Below are 23,506 nucleotides of genomic sequence, written 5' to 3'. Positions count from 1 at the left end.
CCGCCCAAGACACAGAAAGAGGAAACCAGCAACGAAGGCGGAACGGAGCGAGGATACAGAAGATTTATTCAAAGTCCAGGTACAGACTGGCCAACCTGCCTCTACAGCGTCCACAGCGAACACAGAGCTAGACAAGGGAGGAGTTTCTCAAAAGGTTTTAATCGGTTCTCTCCGCGTCACAAGCCATCGGGTAAGGCAACGGAATGTGCGTGGGGTCCCTGTGGCTCCGCGGTCCCAATACTGAGCCTGGAATTGCTGTTAGCAAAATATACATTTGTGTCACCATAAAAAACCGCGCCGCTGCCCCTCGGGTCTCACAACAGGTATAAAAAATTATAAATATTTACACCCTTGTTACTCTCTCGTTTACGGAAAGGGGATCCTAGGAGCGCCCCCGGGACAGGACGCGGGGGCGGGAGAAAGAGCACAGTGAAGACAGGAGGAGCGGCCCGCCTTCGGGGTCCCAGCATCAGAGGCAGGCAAAACACAGAAATGAGACTTTGGTCCAAAATTTGAAGGATAAAAAAACCCTGAAGAAGTTTGAGAGCAAGTTTTCTAGGCGATTGCAGGTGAAGGCGTGGTGTAAGGCAACCGGAGGCGATGCCAGAGGCGGCGACACGCCCGCCCCCTCCCTGAAGCTCGGGGCTCTAAGATCGGACCGGGGCTCCCTGTGCCTGACCCGCTGGGTGGCCCCGCCTGCTCTCTGGAAACTGGGTCCTGCCTGTGACTTAATTACAAGGAATAAAATAAAAGTAACAGCATACAAGGTAATACCACAAGGAAGTTTAGATTACACTCATACCATTGTATCATCTTGCTATAAAAAGTTACTTAAAACTATTTCTTTTGCATATAAATGAAAAAAAGATTAGAATATTTGGTCAACTGGAAATATTGCTAGGCACAGACGTCTGCAACTGCAAAGTATATAATACAGAGATTATGACGACCAGCTCCGCAGCTGGAGCAGGGGGAGCCCGCCTGGGGGCAGAAAGGAAGGCCCTGGGGGCGGGGTGGAAAGAGAATCACGTGACTTGATTAGAGGGCTGGGGTTGGGGTGTCGCAGCCACTGCCGCCACGCCCCAGCTACATGATCCCGCAGGAGCCGGCCAGGCCCCCTGCCTTTCTCTGGTGTGACCTCCACCCCTTGGGTCCCCAGGACACCCCGGGTGGGTGTGTGGCTGCAGGAAGGCAGGTTTTTTAAGGCACAAGGAAGCCAAGTCGTGGTCAGGGCGCCCACCTGCAGGCCCCACGCCCGACAGGCCCCCACCAAGGCATGGCCCCGAGGGTCTGGCCCCGGGTGTGGAGGGCCGGGAACTCCCGCTGCCAGTCACCAAGAGCCTGAGCTGTCCCCGTCACCGCAGGGTTAGCAAGGTGAACTAGATTTAATTTTTTTAAAAACAGGTAAACTGATTTCTCTTTAAAAAAATAAAATCTCTGGTCTGTTAAGGTCACTTCAGCTGCTTTTTAAAGTGGCTTTTTTCTGGAATGATGGAAGTTGTCGCCAGGGGGCCCGGCCATGGGGGGCCTGTGCCCCTAGATGGTGGACTTGGAGAAGGAGACCCGCAGGTGGTGGTTCTCCCCGAGGTCGTGGTTGTGCAGGTCAATGAGGGCCTGGACTGCCTCCTCCACGGAGCCCATCTGGATCAGCGCCATCTTGCGGTCCTTCCTGCAAGACACGGGGTCAGGGCCGGCCACAGGGCAGCCCGGGGAGAGCCAGGCACAGCCCGCCTCATACTCACTGGAAGAACTTGAATCCTTTGACGACGCCCCCATTGCTGGAAAACAGGACCTTGAGATCCTCCTCAGAGACTGAGGGCCTGTGGGAGGAGAAAGGCGTGAGCCTGGGGCTGCGTGGGGGGACGCCCAATCAGGTCTGCGAGGCTCTCCCCAGACTAGAGTTTTCAGAGTGGCCAGGGAAGCCTAGGGCCTTTTGGGAGCCCAGAAATGGGGTACCAAATCATGTCCACAATGGTCTGAAGCAGCTTCTAACGAAACCAGGCATCTACAGGTTTGCAGAAATGGAATACCATGCTCCTCCACTGTTTTTTTTCAGGAGTCTCGCTCTGTCGCCCAGGCCGGAGCACAGTGGTGCGATCTCAGCTCACCACAACCTCCGTCTCCAGGTTCAAGTGTTTCTCCTGCCTCAGCCTCCCAAGTAGCTGGGATTATAGGCGCGCACCATGCCAGGCTGATTTTATTTTTAGTAAAGACGGGGTTTCGCCAGGTTGGTCTCGAACTCCTGACCTCAGATAATCTGCCTGCCTCGGCCTCCTAAAGTGCTGGGATGACAGGCGTGAGCCACTCTGCCAGGCCCCTTGTTGATTTTCTGATAACATTTCACAAGTAACGTGTTAAATATCAAAGGGCTTACTACAGGTTGACATGCTTGGGGCCAGATGTACCTGCATTTCCAAATACTTGCATTATATATTTTTTACAGACAGGGTCTCACTCTGTCGCCCAGCCTGGACTGTGGCAGTGCAGTCACAGCTCACTGCAGCCTCAACCTGCTGAGCTCGAAGTGAACCTCCCACCTCAGCGTCCCAATCCGAAGGAGCAGGACCTGAGGTGCACACCACCACTCCTGGCCAATTTTAACCAATTTTTCTTGTAGAGACAGAGGTCTCACTTTATTGCTCAGGCTGGTCTTAACTCTTGGGTTCAAGCGATTCCCTGCCTGGCCCCCCAATAGTACTGGGATTCTAAAGGTGTGCATGAGGCCGGGTGTGGTGGCTCCCGCCTGTCATCCCAGCATTTTGGGAGACCAAGGCGGGTTGATCACGAAGTCAGGAGATCGAGACCAGCCTGGCCAATATGGTGAAACCGTCTCCACTAAAAATACAAAAATTAGCCGGGCGTGGTAGCGGGTGCCTATAGTCCCAGCTACTCGGGAAGCTGAGGTGGGACAATCGCTTGAACCCAAGAGGCGGAGGTTGCGGTGAACCAAGATCGTTCCACTGTCTAGCCTGGGTGACAGAGCAAGACTTCGTCTCAAAAAATAAAAATAAATAAATAAATAAATGTGCGCATTATACAGTCTCACAGAGGAGCATCCCCTAAGCCAAAAACTCCAAAGTGTCCAATGATGCCCTCCCTTGAGCAGCCCTCGGCTCAAGCTTCAGGCCTTGCAGTACTTCAGGTCTGGGATAAGAGGTGCCCGACGTGCACTCTGGAAACGCCTGAAGTCCACACACCGACGCGGCAGGACAGCCAAGCAGAGCCCTTGCCCGCCCCCGGCCCCGTGAGCCCCTCGGCCCAGCACTCACGGGATGTTGGAGAGGTGCAGCGTGGCAGACGGCGGGAATATGTTCTGGAAGTTTTTGGAGCCCGGCTTCTTAAAGCGGTGCAGGGGTGAGTTGCCGTAGTCCTTGGTCAGGCCCTGGTCCTCCTGGCCCTCGCGGGGCAGCTGCACGTTCTGATGCTTCGAGAGCGTGATGCGGATGGGCTTCCCGTGCAGCTTGTGCCCGTTCAGGTGGCTCATGGCTGGGGGAGCAGCACCCGCGTGACCAGGTGCCCGAGAGGGAACGCAGCCCCTGCCCCCGCCACCCCTGGGGCCGCCCCAGCCTCTTACCCAGCTGGGCCTGGTTGCCGTCCGCCATCTGCACCAGGGCATTCTCCTTCTTATTGAACAGGATCTTCACGCGCTGCACATCGCCGTAGACGCCTTCAAAAGCCCAGGGACGGGGCCTGAGTCGCCTGCTGCCTGCCCCGCCCATCTCCCCGTCAGCCCCGGCCCCGCGCACCCCCACAAGGCCCGGCTCAGCCCGGCCGGGTTTGCTTTATTGGCCACCGCGGAGCTGCGTCTTGCAGCCACAGGGCGCGCTAACAGGAGCAGCTCCGTTCAGCAAAGTCATAGCATCCAGGACAGGTAAGCTGCCAGCGGGTGGCCATGGTAGCATATGCCACCGACAGGTCTAACTCTGAAAAGCATGCAGGGCGATAAACCATGCGTACATATCTACGGGACCAAATAAAATTCGCAAACCGAAAGCAAACCATAAAACGAGGCGGATGCCACGGAGCATCAGAGTGCCAAACCGCAAACTCATAATACGTCTCAGGGCATCAAAATCATCTCAATTAATGAAAACAAGGTAATAAAAGTGTGAACGATAACATACCGAAAAGAATAAAGAGGCTTTGGGGTGTGACTCTCTTTAGAGACAGCAGAGCAAGGCAGCGGAGGGACAGGGGAGAGGGAGAGGTCAAGGGGGGCGAGTTGCCAATCGTCCACACGAGGAAGACAGTCCCCGCAGGCGTGCAGTGGTTGATGGATGATGAAGTTGTCAGGATGTTAATATTCAAGGGCAGGTTGGTTTCCGGAGAGCAGGGTTTGAGGGGGAATTTTTGTTTTTTATTTGTTTATGTTTTTGTTTTGTTTCAAGCAACAACAGGAAGCAGAAGTACCGTGCAGTCAGTTGGCAAAGAAATTCCGGATCAGGGCAAGAAAAAAAATTGGGAAAGGGGAAGGGGAGAAAAGAAAAAAAGTAGCAAAAAAACACAGGTCAGTAAATACATAAGAAAATCAGGCAGTGTTCTATCAGTCACACTCCACACACATTCCAGTTACAGGTTTACCTCGAGGGGCACACGGTAAGAAAAGCACCTTCACTCACATGCTGGAAGAGACAGCGCTGCTGGAGGGGCTCCCAGAAGCCGATCCCAACCACGCCCCCCAGGAGTGCGGATGCGGCTCCGCTCCCTGCCACCTCAGCCAAGCCCTGCAGCAGCGCTGTCTCCCGCGGCTGTGGTACCACAAGTCAGTCTCTAAGGACGATTACACAGGCGTGAAGGGAGATTGAGTCTGTTAGTGCACGGCCTCGCTATGGGTCCCCTAGCTCAGGAGCTGGAGGGACAGCACCAGGCTCACGGTAAGAGGCAGAGGCAGGGGGTGCGTCCTGTGCCCCCAGGAGGGAGGGCCAGGCTGGGCACCACCTAGAGGAAGTTACAGGAGTTGCCGGAAACAGAACAGCCTGAAATGCTGATTCCAGGGGATCCCGTCCATCAAGAGTTACGTATTTTGAGCCTCTTATTTCACCCAAGCTCTCCCCGAGGGGAATCTAACCATTCTGAGAAATAACAGATCCACCAGTTAAGTGACAGGCTCTCGTGCCACAGGGGCCGCCCACACCCTGCCGCGCTAACCCTGTGTGTCCCACTGACCAGCAGGGCGGCCTGCTGGGGCTCTGAACTGCACGCCCTGCTCAGCTCCAAGTAACTTTTAGATTGCCTTTGGGTAACAAAAAAAACAATTCATTCTGCATATCATGGAAGTGAAAACGCAAACCAAGATGTGAATTCAGGAAAACAGGAAAACTCAAGCCATCTTGGGAGAGGAGGGTCTCAGCGCTGCAGCAGAGGGGCTGCTGGGGCAGAGGCGCAGACACAGCGAGGGGCGGCGCTGCTCCGGGACCCAAGACCGAGCACAACATCCCCTGCTCGCTCTTCCGGGAAGAACGGCGCAGAGGAAAAGCCCACGCACGTACCTCTGGGTTGAGGTTGCTGACCAGCAGTACAGAATTTCCTGCCCCCGCCAGGCCCGGGATGGCGATCCGGCCTGCCGCTGCAGCTGCTGCCGCCGCCGACGGGATGGCCAAGGGGGCCAGGGCTCCGTGGACGTTGGGAACGGAAAGGCCTGTAAAGGTAGGAGGTGAGATGAGCAGCGGCGCCCCCGCTCCACCGCAGAGTGTGAGAGGCCGACGCTCCCCGTCCTCATGCACCGAGGAGCCGAGCCGCACAGGGCCCTGGCTCTGGCCCTACCCCGGGTGCCTGTGGGGTCGCCCGACCCCCGCACAGTCACCCGCTGGCTCCTGCACCAGCGCCCGCCTCTCCTCACAGCACGGGCCGTGCCGGGCCTGGACTCATCTGCATGCGCCCACAGCACAGAAAAGCTCCGGCTCCGCCAGCACAGACACGGGGCCCTCGGCAAGCAGGGCCTGTCCCGGGACCACCGCGCATGCGTGCCCATGCCTCCATGCAGACAAGGCGGCCGCGGGGCGGCACGCGCTGCTCCGTCCACGGCCAGCACTCGGGCGGCCGGGTCCCGGTCCCAGAAGGGAAGCAGGAGGACGGCCACGCACACACGTCCCGCCGCCGGTCATGCTCCTCAGCCTCGGGCCACGCGCTTACCAGGCCACTCAAATTCAACTACTAGGGACACATCCCTCCAACCACTGGCGGTCCTCGCGCTCGCCCGGAGGTGCTTGAAGGGAACCAGACCACAAAGACTGTGCGGTTAGTGGCTTCTGGCTGGCGCCGTCCACACGTGGGCCTCCACAGCCCTGTCCTACCACTGCCCTGGCCAAGCCTGCTCTGTGGACGTGGCGTCCCCTCTCCCGGGAAGGGCCCCTGACCTGGCACTCGAGTGCCCAGTCCGCCCAGGCTGCCGCCGTGGATGCGGAGCTGCCTGGGAAGGTGGTGTGGGCATGCAGTCGCTGGGGAACCAAGACCAAGCATTTGAATACCTGCAGCTTGAGGAATGGCAAAGGTGGGAGGGAAACCAGCTCCTGCATACGGAGAGGCTGAGATTATACCAGGTGCACCTAGAAATAAATGAGACACTAATCATCGCACCCACAACCTCCACCGCGAGCGGGCGCTGTGCTGCGGGATGGGCCCCAACCCGGCTGGCGGGCAGCCCCGGCAGAGCCTTCGCGGGCAGATCCGCTGCTCTAGGGGGGGCCATGGTCCCGACGTGGGGGGCACTGGACTGTGCTGTGCTGGCCGTGCAGAGAGCAGCAGGTGCATCACCCTGGTGCAGGGCCGGGCCCGTGCCGCTGGGACTCCGGACTGAGCGGCTCTAACAGACCACTCTGCACACTGGCGCCGCGTCGGGCAGCCTCTTACCGAAGGCCGCAGCCATGGTCTGGTCCAGGGAGGGCTGGCTGTCCCCGGAGGGCAGGTCTGGGCGCGTGTAGTCGCGGCTCTTGTCATTGTTGTACTTGACGTTGAGGCTGGTGAGCTTGGAAAAGTCGATGCGCAGCGTGCAGCAGGCGTTGTAGATGTTCTGCCCGTCCAGCGACTGAGGGGAGAGGGAACGTGAGACGTGGCCGGGCCAGGGCCAGGGCGGGCGCCGTCCTGGGAGCCCCACTCACCAGCTTGGCGTGCTGGGCGCTCACGGGGTCCGCGTACTGCAGCAGGGCCTGGAACTGGTTGTTCTTGGTGAAGGTGATGATCTTCAACACTGTGCCAAACTTGGAGAAAATCTGCAGGTCCCAGGCCGCAGCGTGAGCTCCTGCTCGGCGCCCACCATCCCTGCCGGGCCCCTCCCGTGTGCCTGTGCCCACAGCAACAGCAGCCTGACCGAGCCCGAGCTGCCCCAGCAGTGATGGGGCCACCTCACCTGGTGCAGCACATCCAGGGTCACAGGGTAGAAGAGGTTCTCCACAATGATCCTCAGCACAGGGCTCTGCCCAGCCATCGCCATCCCTGCGTCCACAGCCGCCGCCGAGGCAGCCAAGGCCAGGCTCCCCGACTGGACCGAGTTCACGGCCTGCAGGGCCGCCTGGGCCCGCTGTGGGAGGCATGGCCGTGAGTCGCTGGCCCCTGCGGCTGGGCCCACCCCCGAGGTCCCCGGGCTGCTGGGGTCCACCGCAGGGCCACGCACCGCCTGGTTGGGAGAGCTGTCGGTCTTCAGCTCCTTGTGGTTGGAGAACTGGATGTAGATGGGCTGGCCGCGCAGCACAGGCGTCACCGAGGTGTAGTAGTTCACCATGGTGTTGGCAGCCTCCTCCGTGTTCATCTCGATGAAGGCCTGTGGGGGAGGCAGTGAGCGCTGGGCCCTCCTCGTCCCCGCCTGCGCGGTGCGAGCGCCCGGGAGAAACGTGGCTCAGGTACCTGGTTTTTCCCCTTTAGCATCAGGAGGTTGGTGACCTTCCCAAAGGGCAGCCCCAGCGAGATGACTTCCCCTTCTGTGACGTCGATGGGGAGCTTCCGGATGTGGATCACCCTAGAGGGGACGCCGGCGCTTCTGCTGTCACCTTTGAACTTCTTGCTGTCATTTCCGTTTGCTGAAAAGGGGGTGCCATGAGATGCAGGCACCAACTCGCAGGAGCCCACAGAGGAAGGTCCCTGCTATCCCCCTAGAGCCCTGCCTGCTAGAGACCAACCCTGAGCCCCAGGAGGGTGCATGTGAACCAGCAGTGCGCGAGGCCAAGACCTGCACGGTCAGGACCCCTGCTCCTGACAACCCGCCCATAGGTCCAAGTGGAGCCTGGAGCATCCATCCAGCCCCTCCCTGGAAATTCTCTGTAGCGAGAACTTGGACCTGGACCTGCAGCGTGGACCATGGGCCTCTGCACTTTGAGATGGAAGAGTCCCAGAACAAGAACGTAAGGTTGTTCCAGGGAAGGACACCCACGGGCCTTGCCCTGGGCCGAGTCTGGGCCTTACCTGCAGAGGCCGAGTTGCTGCTCATGATAAACGGTCCGTTAGTGACACAAGTAGAGAAAAGCTCGTCAGATCCCCGCTGCAAGAGAAGAGACAGCGCGGAGCTGCACTTCCGCCAGGCCAGAGTCTCCCTTCCCCATCAACCAGCCCTGCTCCCGCCTGGGCTGCCCGGGGTCCCAGACCCCCAACCCACACTCACACTTCCACGGTACGGCAGCCCGAGCAGACCCAGGCCCGTCTCCAGAAACACCCCCAGCCCACCAACACGTACAGCACCCCACAGCTCCACAACTGAGACACTGCTCCTTGTTCCAAATTCTGGAAGCCCTGGGTACTCAGCCAGTGTGGGGCTGGGAAGCTCTCAGCTACGGAGGGCACCGCGTACACTATCTCCACGGCCAACTCTGCTGTGGATGTGGCCTCACTGTGCTGCCGGCCGCCCTGGGCACAGGCCTCGGGCCTCAGCCACCAGCCAGCGGGGTAGGGGACCCACTCCATGGAGCCAGCCTCCCCAACAGCGCACTGCAGGGCCCAGGCAGCTGTCCTCACTTCTGGTGGCCTCGCAGGAGAACCAAATTATAGCGCCGTCTCCCTCACTCTCGCAGGAGCCCCTCCTCTCCTGTTTTCCAGCCCAGTAAGGAAACCCGACCTCCGTCTCTGCACACGCAAGACTGAGGACTAGAGACACGGCCTCCCCGCACAATTATCCGGTGTTATCGCGGCCGGGACTGGGGCCAGGGGGAGCTTCACTGCGGCTCCATCACTTCTGACCTGTCCGTTTTCTCTCCAGAAACAATCCATTCACTCGCTATTTCTATGTAACTGGATCAACTTCTAAGAATTGCACTAGACTGATCCTAGGCTCAGGATGGCAACTTCGCCCCCCTGCTGCAAGGACTGAAGACACACGTTTATTCAAAGAGTGAAATTGGAGAAGACGTTGGTTACGGCCCTTAGTTACACAGAAAACAAAGCTCGGGTCTGAGGACCTTGGAGCACAGGCGCTTGGTCTGCAAAGCCGGCCTCTGCAGGCACTGAGGGCAGCGCCCAGGCCCCCCAGGACAGGGCCATCCCAGGGAACAAAGGAGCCTCCATCTCCTGTATCAGGAGTGAGGCCAAGAGCCTGCCCCCACCTGATGAGGGGCCCAGGGCCATTGCATCAAAGGAACCAGTGGATGTCACGCCCTGTCCCCCCTCAGACAACCCCCAGCTCCACACACCCCCATGCCTGGTCAAGGAGCTGCCCCCACGCTGACCTCCCTGAGCCTGCTCCATGCGCCCCCACGCCTGGTCAAAGAGCCCCCACCAACGCTGGCCTCCCCAAGCCTGCGCTTGGATGGTCTTCTCTTAAGGCCTCCCCTCCATCCACGTTCAGCTCCACTCCTGCCCTGGCCCCCATCGGGGCCCCCCCCGAGGCCCTGGCTCAAGAGCTTCCTGGAAGGAAGGCTGCCCGAGCCTCCAAAACCCCACAGCTGCCTCCTCCTGACACGGGCGGCAAGAGCCTCCGGAGACTCCAGCACCTGCTCAAGGAGGATGGGGAACAGGGAACGGACCCTGCCAATGAGACCTCTAACTGCAGCCCTGAGCCCCCCGCCAATCCCGCAAGCACCCAGGGCATCACCAAACAAGCAATCACGCAGCCACAAGGGCTGGAACCAGGAATCACTCAGGCTCCGCAGGCCCAGCGCCCACCCAAATGGCACCTGTCAGTCCCCAAGACTTTAGGGTCAAAGAATGAACAGTGTCCAGTGTCAGGGCGGCCCTGAGGTTCCAGCCGGACACAAATGAAGCCAAACGCTGAAAACAGACCCTCGAGTCCTCTCCTCGCTTTCAGAGTCTGGGGCCCCCTGTGAGCACAAGGCAGGGCTGTGCAGGCCCAGAGGAAGGGGGTCAGAGCCAGCCGCCTCAGGTGGAAACCACACGATGGGAAAACACAGGCGTGCCAGGACGGGAGGCCGGGTGCACCTGAGACGCAGGGCCTCCAGCCTCCGCCCTCCCCCCACCGCCCCCCACAGGAAGTCACTTCCTGTCTCCTCTCCCCTCTAGCTCAGAGGCTGGGGGAGCCCAGGAGCCGACCCCGGACTAGGACACCAGGGCTGGTCCTCCCCCAAGCTGGACAGCGGCCAGGCGCCCATGCGGCTCCCATGTGCTAGCTACACAAACCTTAAAAAGGGCATCTTGGACTCTGTCTTTACTGGAGTGGTGGGTGGGGCAGCTTCCTCTGAGCGGTCTTCTTGGCCACCTGCCTGAAGCCCTAATCTCATTCCCATGGGCAAGTGGCCTGGCATGCCCACAACTGTCTGTGGCAGCAAACTCCACACCTGCCCAGACGGCACAGGCCGGCTTGGCTCAGCTCAGCAGTGCCCCAGCAGAACAGAAGGGACACCTGGAGGCTCCGAGGCTCCACAGGGCAGCAACCAGGAGACACGAGCTGGGCCTAGCACCTCCACTGCCTTCACAGCAGCTGCCAGGTACCCCAGGAGGGTCCCTTCAGGGCACCTGTCCTGAAGCACAGATTGACAGAAAACGCCCCAGGACTTCCCAATCTGCAGTTGGGGCCCTGCAGCACGGGTCTTAGGTGTCTTTAACCCCACACTGAACAAGAGCTTGCTCTGTCCTGGGCTAAAGGACAGCGTGGCCAGGTGTGGGCCCAGGTCAGCTGAGGGCTCCCTGGTGGTGGAGGGGAGGGGGGGTGATCATCTGGGTCAGGGTGCTGCCCCACCCTCCTACGAGGGCCTGCACCAGCAGGAGCCCTAACCCTGCCCTGTGGCAAAATCTTTCCCGCAGGCTTCATGTCCTGGCTGGGCTTCAAAGTCCCAGCCAAGGAGCCCCCTAGGAACTGCAGAGGGCTCCGGGACCACCCCATGGAAGCTGAGGGCCACTCCAGCTGGAAAGCAGGCCCACAGAAGCAGGGATGAGAGGACTGTCTGCAAGCTAGACACATCTAGGGATTGTTGCAAATGCTTCAGATGAAAGTACCTCTCCCTCCTCCCACACTGAACAAACAGGTTTTATCTCCAGGGAAGATCGGGGCAGGCAGCGTGTAAAGACAGCAGTCCACTTGGGAAAAACCGAAACCTGGCTCAGGCACCACCGCTGACTGACCAGAAACCAGCCGACTGCTGGCTCAAGACGCCACCACTATGGGCTCACCCTGCAGGAGGCTCTTGGGGGACAAGCCCTGAAGTCGGGAGCCCCCTCAACCGACAATAACCAGCAGAATCATTAACCAACCACCCCAGCTAAGTGACGACTACAGCTCCCGCGAGAATCGCTGGCCTCCCCAGGACCTCATTCTTCTCCAGGTTTTGACCCCCTTTCCTTACACGCTTAGTCCTGGCCTCACCCTCCACGGGGCTGCAAGATTCACACACACCAGAGATGTGGCACATTCATTTTTCTCTTGCCCCAAACAACACCTTTGACAGTCTGCTGTTGTTATGACCAGATGCCATCAAGATACTTAATGTCAACCGGGTCTGGCAGCTCACAACTGTAATCCCAGCACTTTGGGAGGCCAAGGGGGGGGTGCATCACCTGAGTTCCAGACCAGCCTGGTCAACAATGGTGAAATCCTATCTTTACTAAAAAAAAAAAAAAAAAAAAAAAATACAAAAATTAGCTGGGCATGGCGGTGGGCACCTGTGATCCCAGCTACTCAGGAGATTGAGGCAGGAGAATCGCTTGAACCCGAGAGGTGGAGGTTGCAGTGAGCCAAGATCGCACCACTGCACTCTGGCCTGGTGACAAAGCAAGACTCCATCTCCAAAAAAAAAAAAAAACAAAACAAAACACCTTAACATCAAAATGAACCAGTAAATGCCCATCCCAGCCACTCAAACAGGCTGGAGTCTGCCCAGGTCCCTCCACAGCCAGGTGGCTCTTTTCCTATCAAAACCAGGAGTCTGCCTGGCAGCCACAACATGAGGTATCCCACTTAACAGCACCATTCCAGCCTCCAGAGGCAGAAGTTCCAAAGGCAGGCCTGGGGCACGCAGAGCCCTCGCTGCTGAGAGCAAGAACTGAAGAGCAGCTCAGATTCCAGACCTGAGGGGCGGCCAGCAAACCGAAGCTCCCAAAACTCACGGGCACCGGACAAACCCTACCACCCAACTCCAGATTCTAGACCAAGGGTAGCCTGCCGCTCAGGAATGGAAAGGCGCTCTCCAGCCAACGCAGCAGCGCTGGGGGTGGTCCCCGGGGTCGGCACAAGGTCAGAGGAACGTCACGGAGAAGCAAAGTGAGAAATGCCTACCTTTGTACCAACGGCTATATCTGGGACAATGCTGTAGAGAGAGAGAAAGGAGACAACGTTAGCCTGGTGGCCACTCAGCGGCAGGAGCCCCCGGCTGTCCCGGGGCCAGGAGAGCCTGTAGGTCCCTGCAGCCGCCACCTCTGCAGGGCTCCCTCTGGCTGCACGAGGCCCCGCTAGAGAAAGCTCAGAACGGCAGGGAAGTGAGCCGTCCACTTGACTGCAACTTGAAAAGGGGCCACCATTGTCCTTTGGCGCCCCTCCCTCCCAGCAGGACCCCAGGCCCCACCTCTGGACCAAGCCCCACACGTCCCAAAACAAAGACACCCCCCTCGGAAGCCCCGAGGGATGCTAGATGCCGCTGAGAGGGTTCAAGGGCTGCTGTGTGCTTTCCAGAAAGTTGGAAACGCCTCGGAGAGACTGAAACTGGCAAACTCACAGGCCTGGGCCAGAGCTTCCGCCCGGGTGGGGGTGGCCCCCAAGAGGGTGCCTCTCAGCAGAGTGGAGCCCGATCCACCGAGGAGGGCGGGTGGCGGCCGTGGAAACCGTCAATAAAAATTAACAGACGGACCAGAACACAGTCTCAGTTACTGATCAACCCGAGCCCCGCCCGGCCCGACTCTCCCTCCTCGGGACATCCCGGGGGGAAAGAGGAAGAAAGCCGGACTGCCCGAGGCCCTCCCTTCAGCCCTGGCTAGCTCCTGACCCAACAGTGAGCTCCCCACGGCTCCTACGGGGCCACTGCAACTCCCGGCGAGGCCCTAAGTGACTCGGAGCGTCCGTCGGAAGGGCAGCCTCCGGGCCTCCTGCCTCACTCGGGGAGGCGAGTGCGCGGCCCCCGAGCCCACGGTGCCGGATCCGAGAGCGGGGAGCCCTCGTCTCGCCGTCTGCAGGACCCACCTGCCCGGACGCATGCTAAGGGGTCCAGACCCACTCTAGGGCTGCGCCTCTTCCTCTGACATCACGGACTGCACGGACCACGTCCTAACAGACTTTTAAAAGTGACTGAGCCCAAGAGAAACTCAGGAAAAAGGAAAGAATGCGAAACATCTCCAGCCTCTCCCGCTTCCTATTCCCAGGGAGGGCCTCGCGCAGGAAGCGCTCGGCGGGACACGGCCTTTCTGGAGGGGGCTGCCACCTCTCCCAAGGGAAGCCCGCCCAGCAAGGCTGCCCCAGCCCGAGAGCTGGGAAGGGGGGCCCCTCCCCATGACGGCGCCCGCGGGGGTCCCTGGAGAGACCCCTCCGACCGCAGGGCGGAGGACAGACCCTCGGGGTGGCCGCCTGTCTCCCGAGATCACCGAAACCCCTTGGCCGCGGCCCGGGGCGCACGGGGGGTAGGAGCAAGGCGGGGAGCGCAGAGACTCGGGCCCGCGGCGAAGCCCCGGCGCCAGCTTTCCCTCCCGGCGGCCGCCCCAGCCCCGCCTGCACTTCCGGGGCTGCGCCGGGGGCAGAGTCCGGGCGGCGGGAAAGGCGCGCGCCCCCGACGGCGGCCGCGCACGCGCGCTGGGGCCAACAGGGGACGCGCGACGGGCTACGCAGGCGCACGAGGGGCGCGGACGGGAGGCGGGAAGGGCCATCCGGGCGCGCGAGGGCCGGACGGGAAGCGGGAAGGGCCGCGCGCCGCCGAGGCGGGGCAAAGGCGAAATGCGGAGCCGCTCGCGGAGGGGGAGGGGCGCGGGAGGCCGCGTGCGATCGGGACGGGGCGCGCGGGGGCCGGAAGCGGGCCGGGCGGGCGATGGGGACGCGGCCAGATCCCCAGGAAGCCCCTGGCCCGCCCCGCGCCCGCGCCTGCCACGCGGAGAGGAAGGGGAGAGCCCGCCGCCCCCTCCCGCCCGGGAGGCGGCGAGATCGGCCCCGGGGAGGCCGGCGCGGCGGCGGGGGCAGGGCTGCGGCGTGGGGAGGGCGGCAAGGCGCGGGGTGAGGTGCGACTCACCCGTCCATGGCACACAGAGCAGACCCGCGGGGGACGGAGTGGAGGCGCCGGAATAGCAGGAACCGACCCAACGGCTCCGAGTTATAGACTCACAAAATGGCGGAGACGCCCGCACACGTCCCCCGCGCGCGCTGCCCATTGGCTCCCGCTGAAGCCCGGGGGCGGGGAGAGCCCCGCGGGTCCCCACCCGCACCTCCCACTGGCCAGAAGGCCACCAGGGGGCGGGACCCAGAGAAATCGCAGGCGCCTATTGGGGGAGGCGGTCATTCCTCAAGGGCGAAGGCGGAAACGGCCTGTGGAGTCGGGGGAGGGGGAGAAAATGGGAGCACGTGACGGCGTCTGAACCAGTCAGCTGGCGCGTGGCTTTGCGGGAGACGCCATCTTGAGAGTGGGTACGTGGCGAGTCAGGCGGCGGGAAGCGTGCTTGGCCCAGGCTGCCGCCATCTTGCAAGTGGGCAGGACCGGCCCGCCTGGGCCGTGAGGGCAAAGGGAGTCGCGTCACCATCTTGGAGTCGGGCAGGAAACCCTCAGGGTTCCATGTTGCTTGTGGGCACATGGCCAAAAAGTCCGATTCAAACTGAGCGCTCACATCTGGGTGATCGCGCGGGGAGGGAAAGGCCGCGTCGCGTCCCGGACACGCCAGGGCTGTTTCCACAGTGGCCACAGATACTGCGAGCGCGCCATGATCCAGGGTCACCCCCGACCGTCCTTTGTTCGCCCCGGAACAGCGAATCCCGACTGCGGATAGGGAAACTGAGGTCCGGGCCCCGCACAGTCCGCGGCCGCCCGCCTACAGCTGGGGAAGCTGAGGCCTGGACCTTGTACAGTGGGCGGCCGCCCGCTTACAGCTGGGGAAACTGAGGCCTGGACCTTGTACAATGGGCGGCCGCCCGCTTACAGCTGGGGAAACTGAGGCCTGGACCTTGTACAGTGGGCGGCCGCCCGCTTACAGCTGGGGAAACTGAGGCCTGGACCTTGTACAGTGGGCGGCCTCCCGCTTACAGCTGGGGAAACTGAGGCCTGGACTTTGCACAGTCCGCGGCCAACGGCCTAAAGCTGGGGAAACTGAGGTCCGGGCCACACACAGTCCACAGCCGCCCCACCTACAGCTGGGGAAACTGAGGCCCAGGCCACGCACAGTCCACAGTCCATGGCCACCCGCCTGCAGCTGGGGAAGCTGAGGCCCAAGCCCCGTACAGTCCACGGCCCACTGACCTACAGCTGGGGAAACTGTGGCCTGGACAGCTACCAGCCTACGGCTGGGGAAACTGAGGGCCGGGCCCAGGAGGGTCCCTCCCGGGCCACCATCCCAGCAGCAGAAAACACCCTAAACGAAAGTTCCCAGGAGCGCTGATCGCGTAAAGAGTCTGACAGAGCTGTGGGGGTGCCTGTCGGGGAGGCCAGGTCAGCGGGTTGGGAGCCATCCCAGGGTGAGGGGATGACCCCGGCCCTCCACACCTGAGACCCTCACGAGGCTGCGTTGGAAGCCGGAGCAGTTCCCGGCCCGGAGTAGACACTGCTCCCTAAATAGAATTAGCGGGATTTAGTCCATGCTGAAAAGGGGGTTTTTCATTAGCACCAACCTACGGAGGGAGAAGACATGACAATTTCATTTCCCCAAATCCAGGCGAGCCTAACGCCCTGCTTCTCTGGCGTGTTTTATTCCAGCAGCGGTACGTTTCAGGCTGGGGCCTGGCGTGGGCCCAGGAGCCTTGGAGCCCCGCCGGGCGTCCGGTGCCAGAGGATTCCAGCTCGGATTAGGGGTGGCCGCCGAACTCCATGGAGGCCTCACACGGCAAGGTCCTTTGGCCCGAACCAGCCGGTCAACAGAGACTCACCAAGAGCCAGCTGCAGCCAGGGTCACTCATCAGGAATGTCTGGTGGATCTGGGAGAAGCCCAGTGTGTTACTGTGGATTTGCTCCCCTGGAGACCCCCAGAGCGAGCCACTTCTGTCTGTGATGGGCCCCACCCTGAAAGCAGACAGGCAGGGGCAGGGGGTCTGAGTGGCAGCTGGCAGCAGTAGAGACCACCAGGTTCCAAGCACCAGTCTAACCCATCGGAATCGTGTTAAAACCCACTTCCGATCGTGGCCCTGCCAGAGCTCCTGTCTTGCTCAAAGTATAAACCCGAGGCCACCCCTTACCCCACAAGTCCCACATCACCAGCCACCTGTCCAGTTCCTTTCTTTATTTTTATTTTTTTAAGACAGTGTCTGGCCGGGTGCAATGACTCACACCTGTAATCCCAGCACTTTGGGAGGCCAAGGCGAGTGGATCACCTGTGGTCGGAGTTCGAGACCAGCCTGGCCAACATGGAGAAACCTCGTCTCTACTAAAAATACAAAAATTAGCCGGGCGTGGTGGTGCACGCCCTGTAATCCCAGCTCCTCGGGAGGCTGAGGCAGGAGAAACGCTTGCACCCAGGAGGCAGAGGTTGCAGTGAGCTGAGATTGCGCCATTGCACTCCAGTCTGGGCAACAAGAGTGAAACTCGGTCTCTAAAGAAACAAAAATGAAAACAAACGCCTGTCATCCCAGTACTTTGGGAGGCCGAGGCAGGCAGATCATGAGGTCAGGAGACAGACCATCCTGGCCAACGTGGTGAAAGCCCGTTTCTACAAAAAATACAAAAATTTGCCGGGCGTGGTGGTTTGTGCCTGTAATCCCAGCTACTCGGGAGACTGAGGCAGGAGAATCACTTGAACGCGGGAGGCGGGGCTGCAGTGAGCCTAGATTATGCTGCTGTACTCCAGCCTGGGCAACAGAGTAACAGGCCGTCTCAAAAAAAGAAAAAAAGTAAAAGTGAAAAATAAAATGTATGTCCCGGAATTTAGGGTCTACCTGCATGCTCCAGGGTGATCTCAAGACACTTAATGGTGCCTTCAAAGACTGGTGTTCCAAATGAAGCCTTGTTCACGGGTTCCAGAGTTTGGGATGTGGTTGTCTTTCTCAGCCCCTCAGCCCCTCAGCCCCACCCACCACCGGAAGCTTAGAGGGCAGTAGCAGGTACAAGCAGGCCCTTTGGTTTTGCAATGGCGGCCTGGTCCCAGGAACCAACCCCCCGCAACCGCCTCCATCTCACCCAGGTCACCTGAAACCAGTGTCCTTCCTGGGCTGGCCTAACCGTAACCATGGCCGAGGGCCTAGCAATTTACAGGTCAGCCGTCATATGCAAGATGCCAGTGCGGGAAGATGCCCAGGGGCTCCCATGGGCACCTGATTTATTTAGCGAGCAGAGCCCAGCCTCTGTCTTTCTCCTCTCCTGTCTCCCATCCCAGCCCGCAGGCCAGCTGCCTCCTTCATGAATGATTCAGGGTGAGCGAGAAACAGGCTCACCTTGCCTTTGTGCGAGAATCACGTTGGTTTGCTGGTTACCATTTTGAAAATGATACTCTGAGCCTGGCAGGAGAAACGGGGGGTAGAGTGAGGACATCCGGGGCCTCAGAGCCACCGAATCTCAGGCAGAGGGGCTGCTGGGGCCTCAGAGCCACCGAATCTCGGGCAGAGGGGCTGCTGGGGCCTCAGAGCCACCGAATCTCGGGCAGAGGGGCTGCTGGGGCCTCAGAGCCAGCGAATCTCGGGCAGAGGGGCTGCTGGGGCCTCAGACACCTTTCAGTTCTGATGGGGGAGGGAAGGGCCATGCCTCAGTTTACTTCTTCGTCAACATGAGTGGCAGGGCCAGGCCAGTCCCTTCTCCCCATGAGCAGTTCCATAGATTTCTTTTTTTCTTTTCCTTTTTGTTTTTTTTGGGGGGAGGGATGGAATCTCACTCTGTTGCCCAGGCTGGAGTACAGTGGCACGATCTCGGCTTAATGCAACCTCCGCCTCCCGGGTTCAAGCGATTCTCCTGCGTCAGCCTCCTGAGTAGTTGGGATTACAGGCGCCCGCCACCACGCCTGGCTAATTTTTGTATTTTTAGTAGAGATGGGGTTTCACTGTGTTGGCCAGGCTGGTCTCGAACTCCTGACCTCAGGTGATCTGCCCACCTTGGTCTCCCAAAGTGCTGGGATGACAGGCATGTGCTCCCACGGCCAGCACAGGTTTATTAACGTTAATTACAAAAGTGAGGGCTCAAGGATCCGGGGCACGGCCTGGGGCTGGTCTCCTGGCTGGTCTCCCAGCCTCTCCGGCCCATTTCCTGGATTTCTGTTGAACGGAGCTTGGAGTGGGGGTTCAGTGAGGCCACTCCAAGGCCTGACGGCCAGGACTCACGGACAGGAATGCACTGCTATTCCCTGGCCTCACTATATCGATGCAGAACCACTTCCGTCCTGTGCTCTGTGCTCTGGCAATCAGCTGCAGCTCCAGGCTGGTCCCACCCCTCCAAGCTGGGACAGTGGGTTGGTATAGGAAGTAGGGATCCTAAAGGGAATGGGGGCTTTATTTATTTTTTATTTTTTTTTTTTTTGAGGCAGGGTCTCACTTTGTTGCCCAGGCTGGAGTGCAGTGGCACAATCTCGGCTCACCGTAGCCCCAACCTCCCCAGCTCAGGTGATCCTCCTGCCTCAGCCTCTCACTAGCAGGGGCTGTAGGCAAGTAGTTCCACCACGCCTGGCTCATTTTTAAAAATGTTTTGTAGACACAGAATCTCGCCATGTTACCCAGGCTGGTCTCAAACTCCTGGGCTCAAGGGATCCTGCTGCCTCAGCTGCCCAAAGTGCTGGGATTACAGGCGTGAGCTGAGGGGTCCTTTAAATTAGCCCCTTGACTCCTTTCTCCCCCACCCCTTCCAGTCTCTGTTCATCCCCCACCCCGAGAAGGACCCCTGTCCCTGCAAGGGGTGGGGGGCCCAAGGCCCTGCCCCTGAATTATCAAAGTCACTTCTCAAGAGTCTTCTCATCCCAGGACACCTCCCTATGCCCAGACCTCAGTGAGACCAGCCTCTCCCCACCCCCACCCTGGGCCCTCAGGCCAACAGGAAAAGGCCACAGCGTTATCTGCCCAGACCCACCCTTCCCCACCCCATCCGCCTCTACCCCAGGCCTGGCACCCCGCCATCCTGTGCTCCCCTCCCCAGCCTGACCCTCTTTCCCCACCCCACCCAGGGGAGTTTAGCTGGAGCAGGGCCCTGACCCTCCCCCCTTCCCCCTAGAGCTGGGCCCTGACCTTCCCCACTCCCCCCAGGGGAGTTCAGCTAGAGCAGGGCCCTGACCCTCTCCCCTTCCCCCTAGAGCTGGGCCCTGACCCTCCCCACTCCCCTAAGAGGCCCTGTGGGTCTGAACTCAGGCAGAGAACTTGCTGGGAATTTCCAAAGAGGGTGCCGAGGCGCGTGGATCCCTGAGGTCAGGAGTTCAAGATCAGCCTGGCCAAAGCGGTGAAACCCCGTCTCCCACTAAAAATACAAAAATTACCCGGGCATGGTGGTGGGTGCCTGTAACCTCAGCTCCTCGGGAGACTGAGGCAGGAGAATTGCTTGAACTCAGGAGGCGGAGGTTGCAGTGAGCCGAGATGGGGCCATTGCACTCTAGCATGGGTGATGGAGCAAGACCGTCTCAAAAAAAAAAAAAAAAAATGGAGGGGTGGGGCTTGGCTTGGGGATGCACCAGCACTGGGGGCCGGCCCTCAGGAACCCCGCAATTCCCCTCCTATGCATGCCACTGGGAGAAGGGGAAACACACATCCACACAGAAACGCGTACATGAAGGTTCATCGTAGTGTTACTCACGGAGGCCAAATGTGGAAACCACCCAAATTCCCGTCAGTGGAAGAAAAGACCGACCCAGCGCAGGCCATCCACCGTGGAGCACAACTCAGCTGTGAAAAGGATCCAGGCTCTGACCCAGGCACTGACCCAGGCCACAGCGCGGATGCACCCGAGGACGTCACGCTCCGTGAGAGACGCCAGACACAGAAGAACACACAGCGTGTGATCCCATTTATTTTATTTTATTTTATTTTATCGAGACAGAGTTTTGCTCTTGCTGCCCAGGCTGGAGTGCAATGGCGCGATCTCAGTTCACTGCAACCTCCGCCTCCTGGTTCAATCAATTCTCGTGCCTCAGAGTCCCAAGGAGCTGAGATTGCAGGCACCCGCCACCACGCCCAGCTAATTCTTGTATTTTTAGTAGAGATGGGGTTTCGCCATGTTGGCCAGGCTGGTCTCAAACTCCTGACCTCAGGTGATCTGCCTGCCTCGGCCTCCCAAAGTGCTGGGATGACAAGCGTGAGCCACCTCGCCTGGCCCCGTGTGATCCCATTTCTATGAAATATCCAGGCTGGGGTGGGTGGTGGCTCACACCTGTCATCCCAGCCCTTTCGGAAGCCCAGGTGGGAGGATCCGTTAAGGCCAGGAGTTCAAGGCTGTAGTTAGCTGGGATCCCACCACTGCACTCCATCCTGGGCCACAGAGTGAAATCCCATCTCAAAAAATTAAATAAAGCCAGGCCCAGTGGCTCACGGCTGTAATCCTAGCACTTTGGGAGCCCGAGGCGGGCGGGTTGCCTGAAAACCCTGTCTCAGCCGGGTGCGGTGGCTCACGCCTGTAATCCCAGCACTTTGGGAGGCTGAGGTGGGTGGATCACCTGAGGTCGGGAGTTCAAGACCAGCCTGATCAACATGGTGAAACCCTTTCTCTACTAAAAATACAAAATTAGCCGGGTGTGGTGGTGCATGCCTGTCATCCCAGCTACTCCGGAGGCTGAGGCAGGAGAATTGCTTGAACCTGGGAGGCGGAGGTTGCAGTGAGCTGAGATCGCACCATTGCACTCCAGCGTGGTGACAGAGTAAGACACTGTCTCCAAAAAAAAAAAAAAAAAAAAAAGGAGCGAAGTGTGTAGTTGTTCATGCCTGTAATCCCATCACTTTGGGAGGCCAAGGCACGAGGATTGCTTCTTGAGGCCAGGACTTTGAAACCACCCTAAGCAACATGGCAAAACCCTGTCTCTATAAAAAAAAAAGTCAAAGAATTAGCTGGGAGTGGTGGTGCCCGCCTGTGGTCTCAGCTACTCGGGAGGCTGAGGCTATAGGCTCACCAGAGCCCAGGAGATGGAGGCTGCAGTAAACCGAGATTTCGCCACTGCACTCCAGCCTGGGCGACAGGGCAAAATCCAGTCTCTAAAACAACAAAAAAAGCAAACAAACAAATAAGGAAGTGGGGGCAGGGGTCTTTCTGTCAAGTGACCACCCACAGCAGCTTGTGGTTCGGAAGGAGACGCAGGGCCTACTAGGTCCCTGCCTCTTGCTGGGAGGTCCCGCGGGCAATGAACTGTGTTAGAAGCTGGGGTTGCCGACGATGGACACGAAACAGGTACAGGACAGGGCGCCGCCGGGAGCTGCAGCCAGCCCCGCAGGAAACAGCCGCAGCCAGAGAGAAAGGCAGGAAGGACCCGGGAGGGTCAGGAAGGCCTCGCTGAGGAGGCAGAATTTGATCTGAGGGGGAAGGGCCGGCCACTCGGGGAGCCAGGGCCGCAGAGGAGAAAGCCACAAAGGCAAACTCCCCGGGGTGGGGTGAATTGAGTTCCCTCAAAGATCTGTCTTTGCGCTAACCCCAGGCACCTACAAAGGGGACCTTATGTGGAAATAGAGTTTCTGCAGATGTAATTAGTTAGGATGAGATCATCAGGGCGGGCACCACTGCAGCGACTTCAGGAGAAGAGGGAAATTTGGACACAGATGCAGAGGAGACCGCTGTGGGGCGGCAGAGGCAGAATTGGGAGGGAAGCGGCCACAAGTCCAGGAGGGTCAGAGGTGGCCGTTGGCACCAGGAGCTGGAAGAGGCCGAGAGGGTTCTCGCCTGGCGCCTCGCACACCTTCACTTCAGACTTCTGGCCTCCAGAGACGAGAGTGTATTTGTGTTTTAAGCCGCACGGCCTGCTTACCTGGTCCCGGCAGGCCCTGGAAGCCCATTCATCCTGCGGGGACTGAGGCCGGCCAGCCGTGCTGGGGCCTTGCGTGGTGACGGGGACCGGAGACAGATATGGGCCGGAGTGCTGGCCCCCCTCCACTGCCTTGCAAAATTTATTAAAAGGAAGATGTCTCGATAGGGAGAGGGAACGTGAGCCGGGCTGTCAGTGATCCAGCGGCCATCTGTTCACCAGCCCGACCACAGGGTCAGCGGCCAAGCCTGCAGAGTGGGGGTGGGGGTTGGCGGCGGTGGAGGGGGCACAGAGGGGATGGCAGGCCCCGCTGCACGCCCCCCGGGAGTGGAGACCCCAGCCCTGCAGGCTGCTGCGCCCGGGGCTTGTTCTGGGGAACACTCTGTCTCCAGTGTCCTCTAGACCTCAGCGTTTTATCCATGGCAGGTGGAAGGTCTGCTCTTTGTAAAAAAATAATAAAGTCAGGCCAGGCGCGGTGGCTCATGCCTGTGATCCCAGCACATTGGGTGGCTGAGGCGGGTGGATGCCCTGAGGTCAGGAGTTCCAGACCAGCCTGGCCAACAGGGCAAAGGCCTGTCTCTACCAAAAATATAAAAATTAGCTGGGTGTGGTGGTGCACACCTGTAATCCCAGCTACTCGGGAGGCTGAGGCAGGAGAATTATTATTTGAACCCGAGAGGTGGAGGTTGCAGTGAGCTGAGATCATGCCACTGCACTCCAGCCTGGGCAACAGAGTGAGACTCTCTCTCTCTCAAACAAACAAAAAAAAATGAGTAAATAAATAAAGTCGAGGCCGGGCGCGGTGACTCACACCTGTCATCCCAGCACCTTGGGAGGCCGAGGCGGGCGGATCACGAGGTCAGGAGATCGAGACCATCCTGGCGAACACGGTGAAACCCCGTCTCTACTAAAAATACAAAAAAATTAGCCGGGTGTGGTGGTGGGTGCCTGTAGTCCCAGCTACTTGGGAGGCTGAGGCAGGAGAATCGCTTGAGCCCGGGAGGTGGAGGTTGCAGTGAGCCAGGATCACACTAATGCAGTCCAGCCTGGGCAACAGAGTGAGACTCGGTGTCAAATAAATAAAAATAAAAATACATAAATAAAAACCTCACAGTGA

General features: G+C 59.6%; 2 protein-coding genes across 7 annotated transcripts in view; both read right to left on the bottom strand.

Moving 5' to 3' along the window:
- Positions 1-23,506, bottom strand: part of AZU1 (azurocidin 1) — a 99,694-nt gene that overhangs the window by 19,539 nt on the left and 56,649 nt on the right. The gene's annotated exons all lie outside the window — the stretch shown is intronic.
- On the bottom strand, positions 50-14,774 carry PTBP1 (polypyrimidine tract binding protein 1). Of its 6 annotated transcripts, none has more exons than XM_055250069.2 (15): positions 14,577-14,728; positions 12,647-12,677; positions 8,395-8,470; positions 7,840-8,012; positions 7,610-7,756; positions 7,346-7,516; positions 7,098-7,208; positions 6,850-7,024; positions 6,468-6,545; positions 5,490-5,638; positions 4,125-4,158; positions 3,575-3,667; positions 3,270-3,486; positions 1,743-1,820; positions 50-1,669 (listed from the first exon to the last, which is right to left on the bottom strand). In XM_055250069.2, the coding sequence occupies exons 1-15, from the start codon at positions 14,582-14,584 to the stop codon at positions 1,537-1,539; spliced, it is 1,674 nt and encodes a 557-aa protein (XP_055106044.1). In that variant the 5' UTR covers positions 14,585-14,728; the 3' UTR covers positions 50-1,536. The 6 variants fall into 6 exon arrangements, with proteins under 6 accessions (XP_055106044.1, XP_055106045.1, XP_055106043.1 ...); XM_055250070.2 differs by having other exon boundaries at positions 6,468-6,524; positions 14,577-14,719; XM_055250068.1 differs by lacking the exon at positions 14,577-14,728 and adding an exon at positions 13,544-14,098.

The sequence above is a fragment of the Symphalangus syndactylus genome, chromosome 17 (assembly GCF_028878055.3).
Source record: "Symphalangus syndactylus isolate Jambi chromosome 17, NHGRI_mSymSyn1-v2.1_pri, whole genome shotgun sequence".
Lineage (NCBI taxonomy): Eukaryota > Metazoa > Chordata > Mammalia > Primates > Hylobatidae > Symphalangus > Symphalangus syndactylus.
This window is presented reverse-complemented; position numbering and strand designations above follow the sequence as displayed.

What these genes read in the sequence shown, in the direction of transcription:
- PTBP1 (XM_055250068.1), bottom strand. An exon ending in TGCTAAAGGGGAAAAACCAG is followed by an intron (nt 7,757 to 7,839) that starts GTACCTGAGCCA and finishes CCTCCCCCACAG; the next exon opens with GCCTTCATCGAGATGAACAC. An exon ending in GACCATGGCTGCGGCCTTCG is followed by an intron (nt 6,546 to 6,849) that starts GTAAGAGGCTGC and finishes ATTTATTTCTAG; the next exon opens with GTGCACCTGGTATAATCTCA.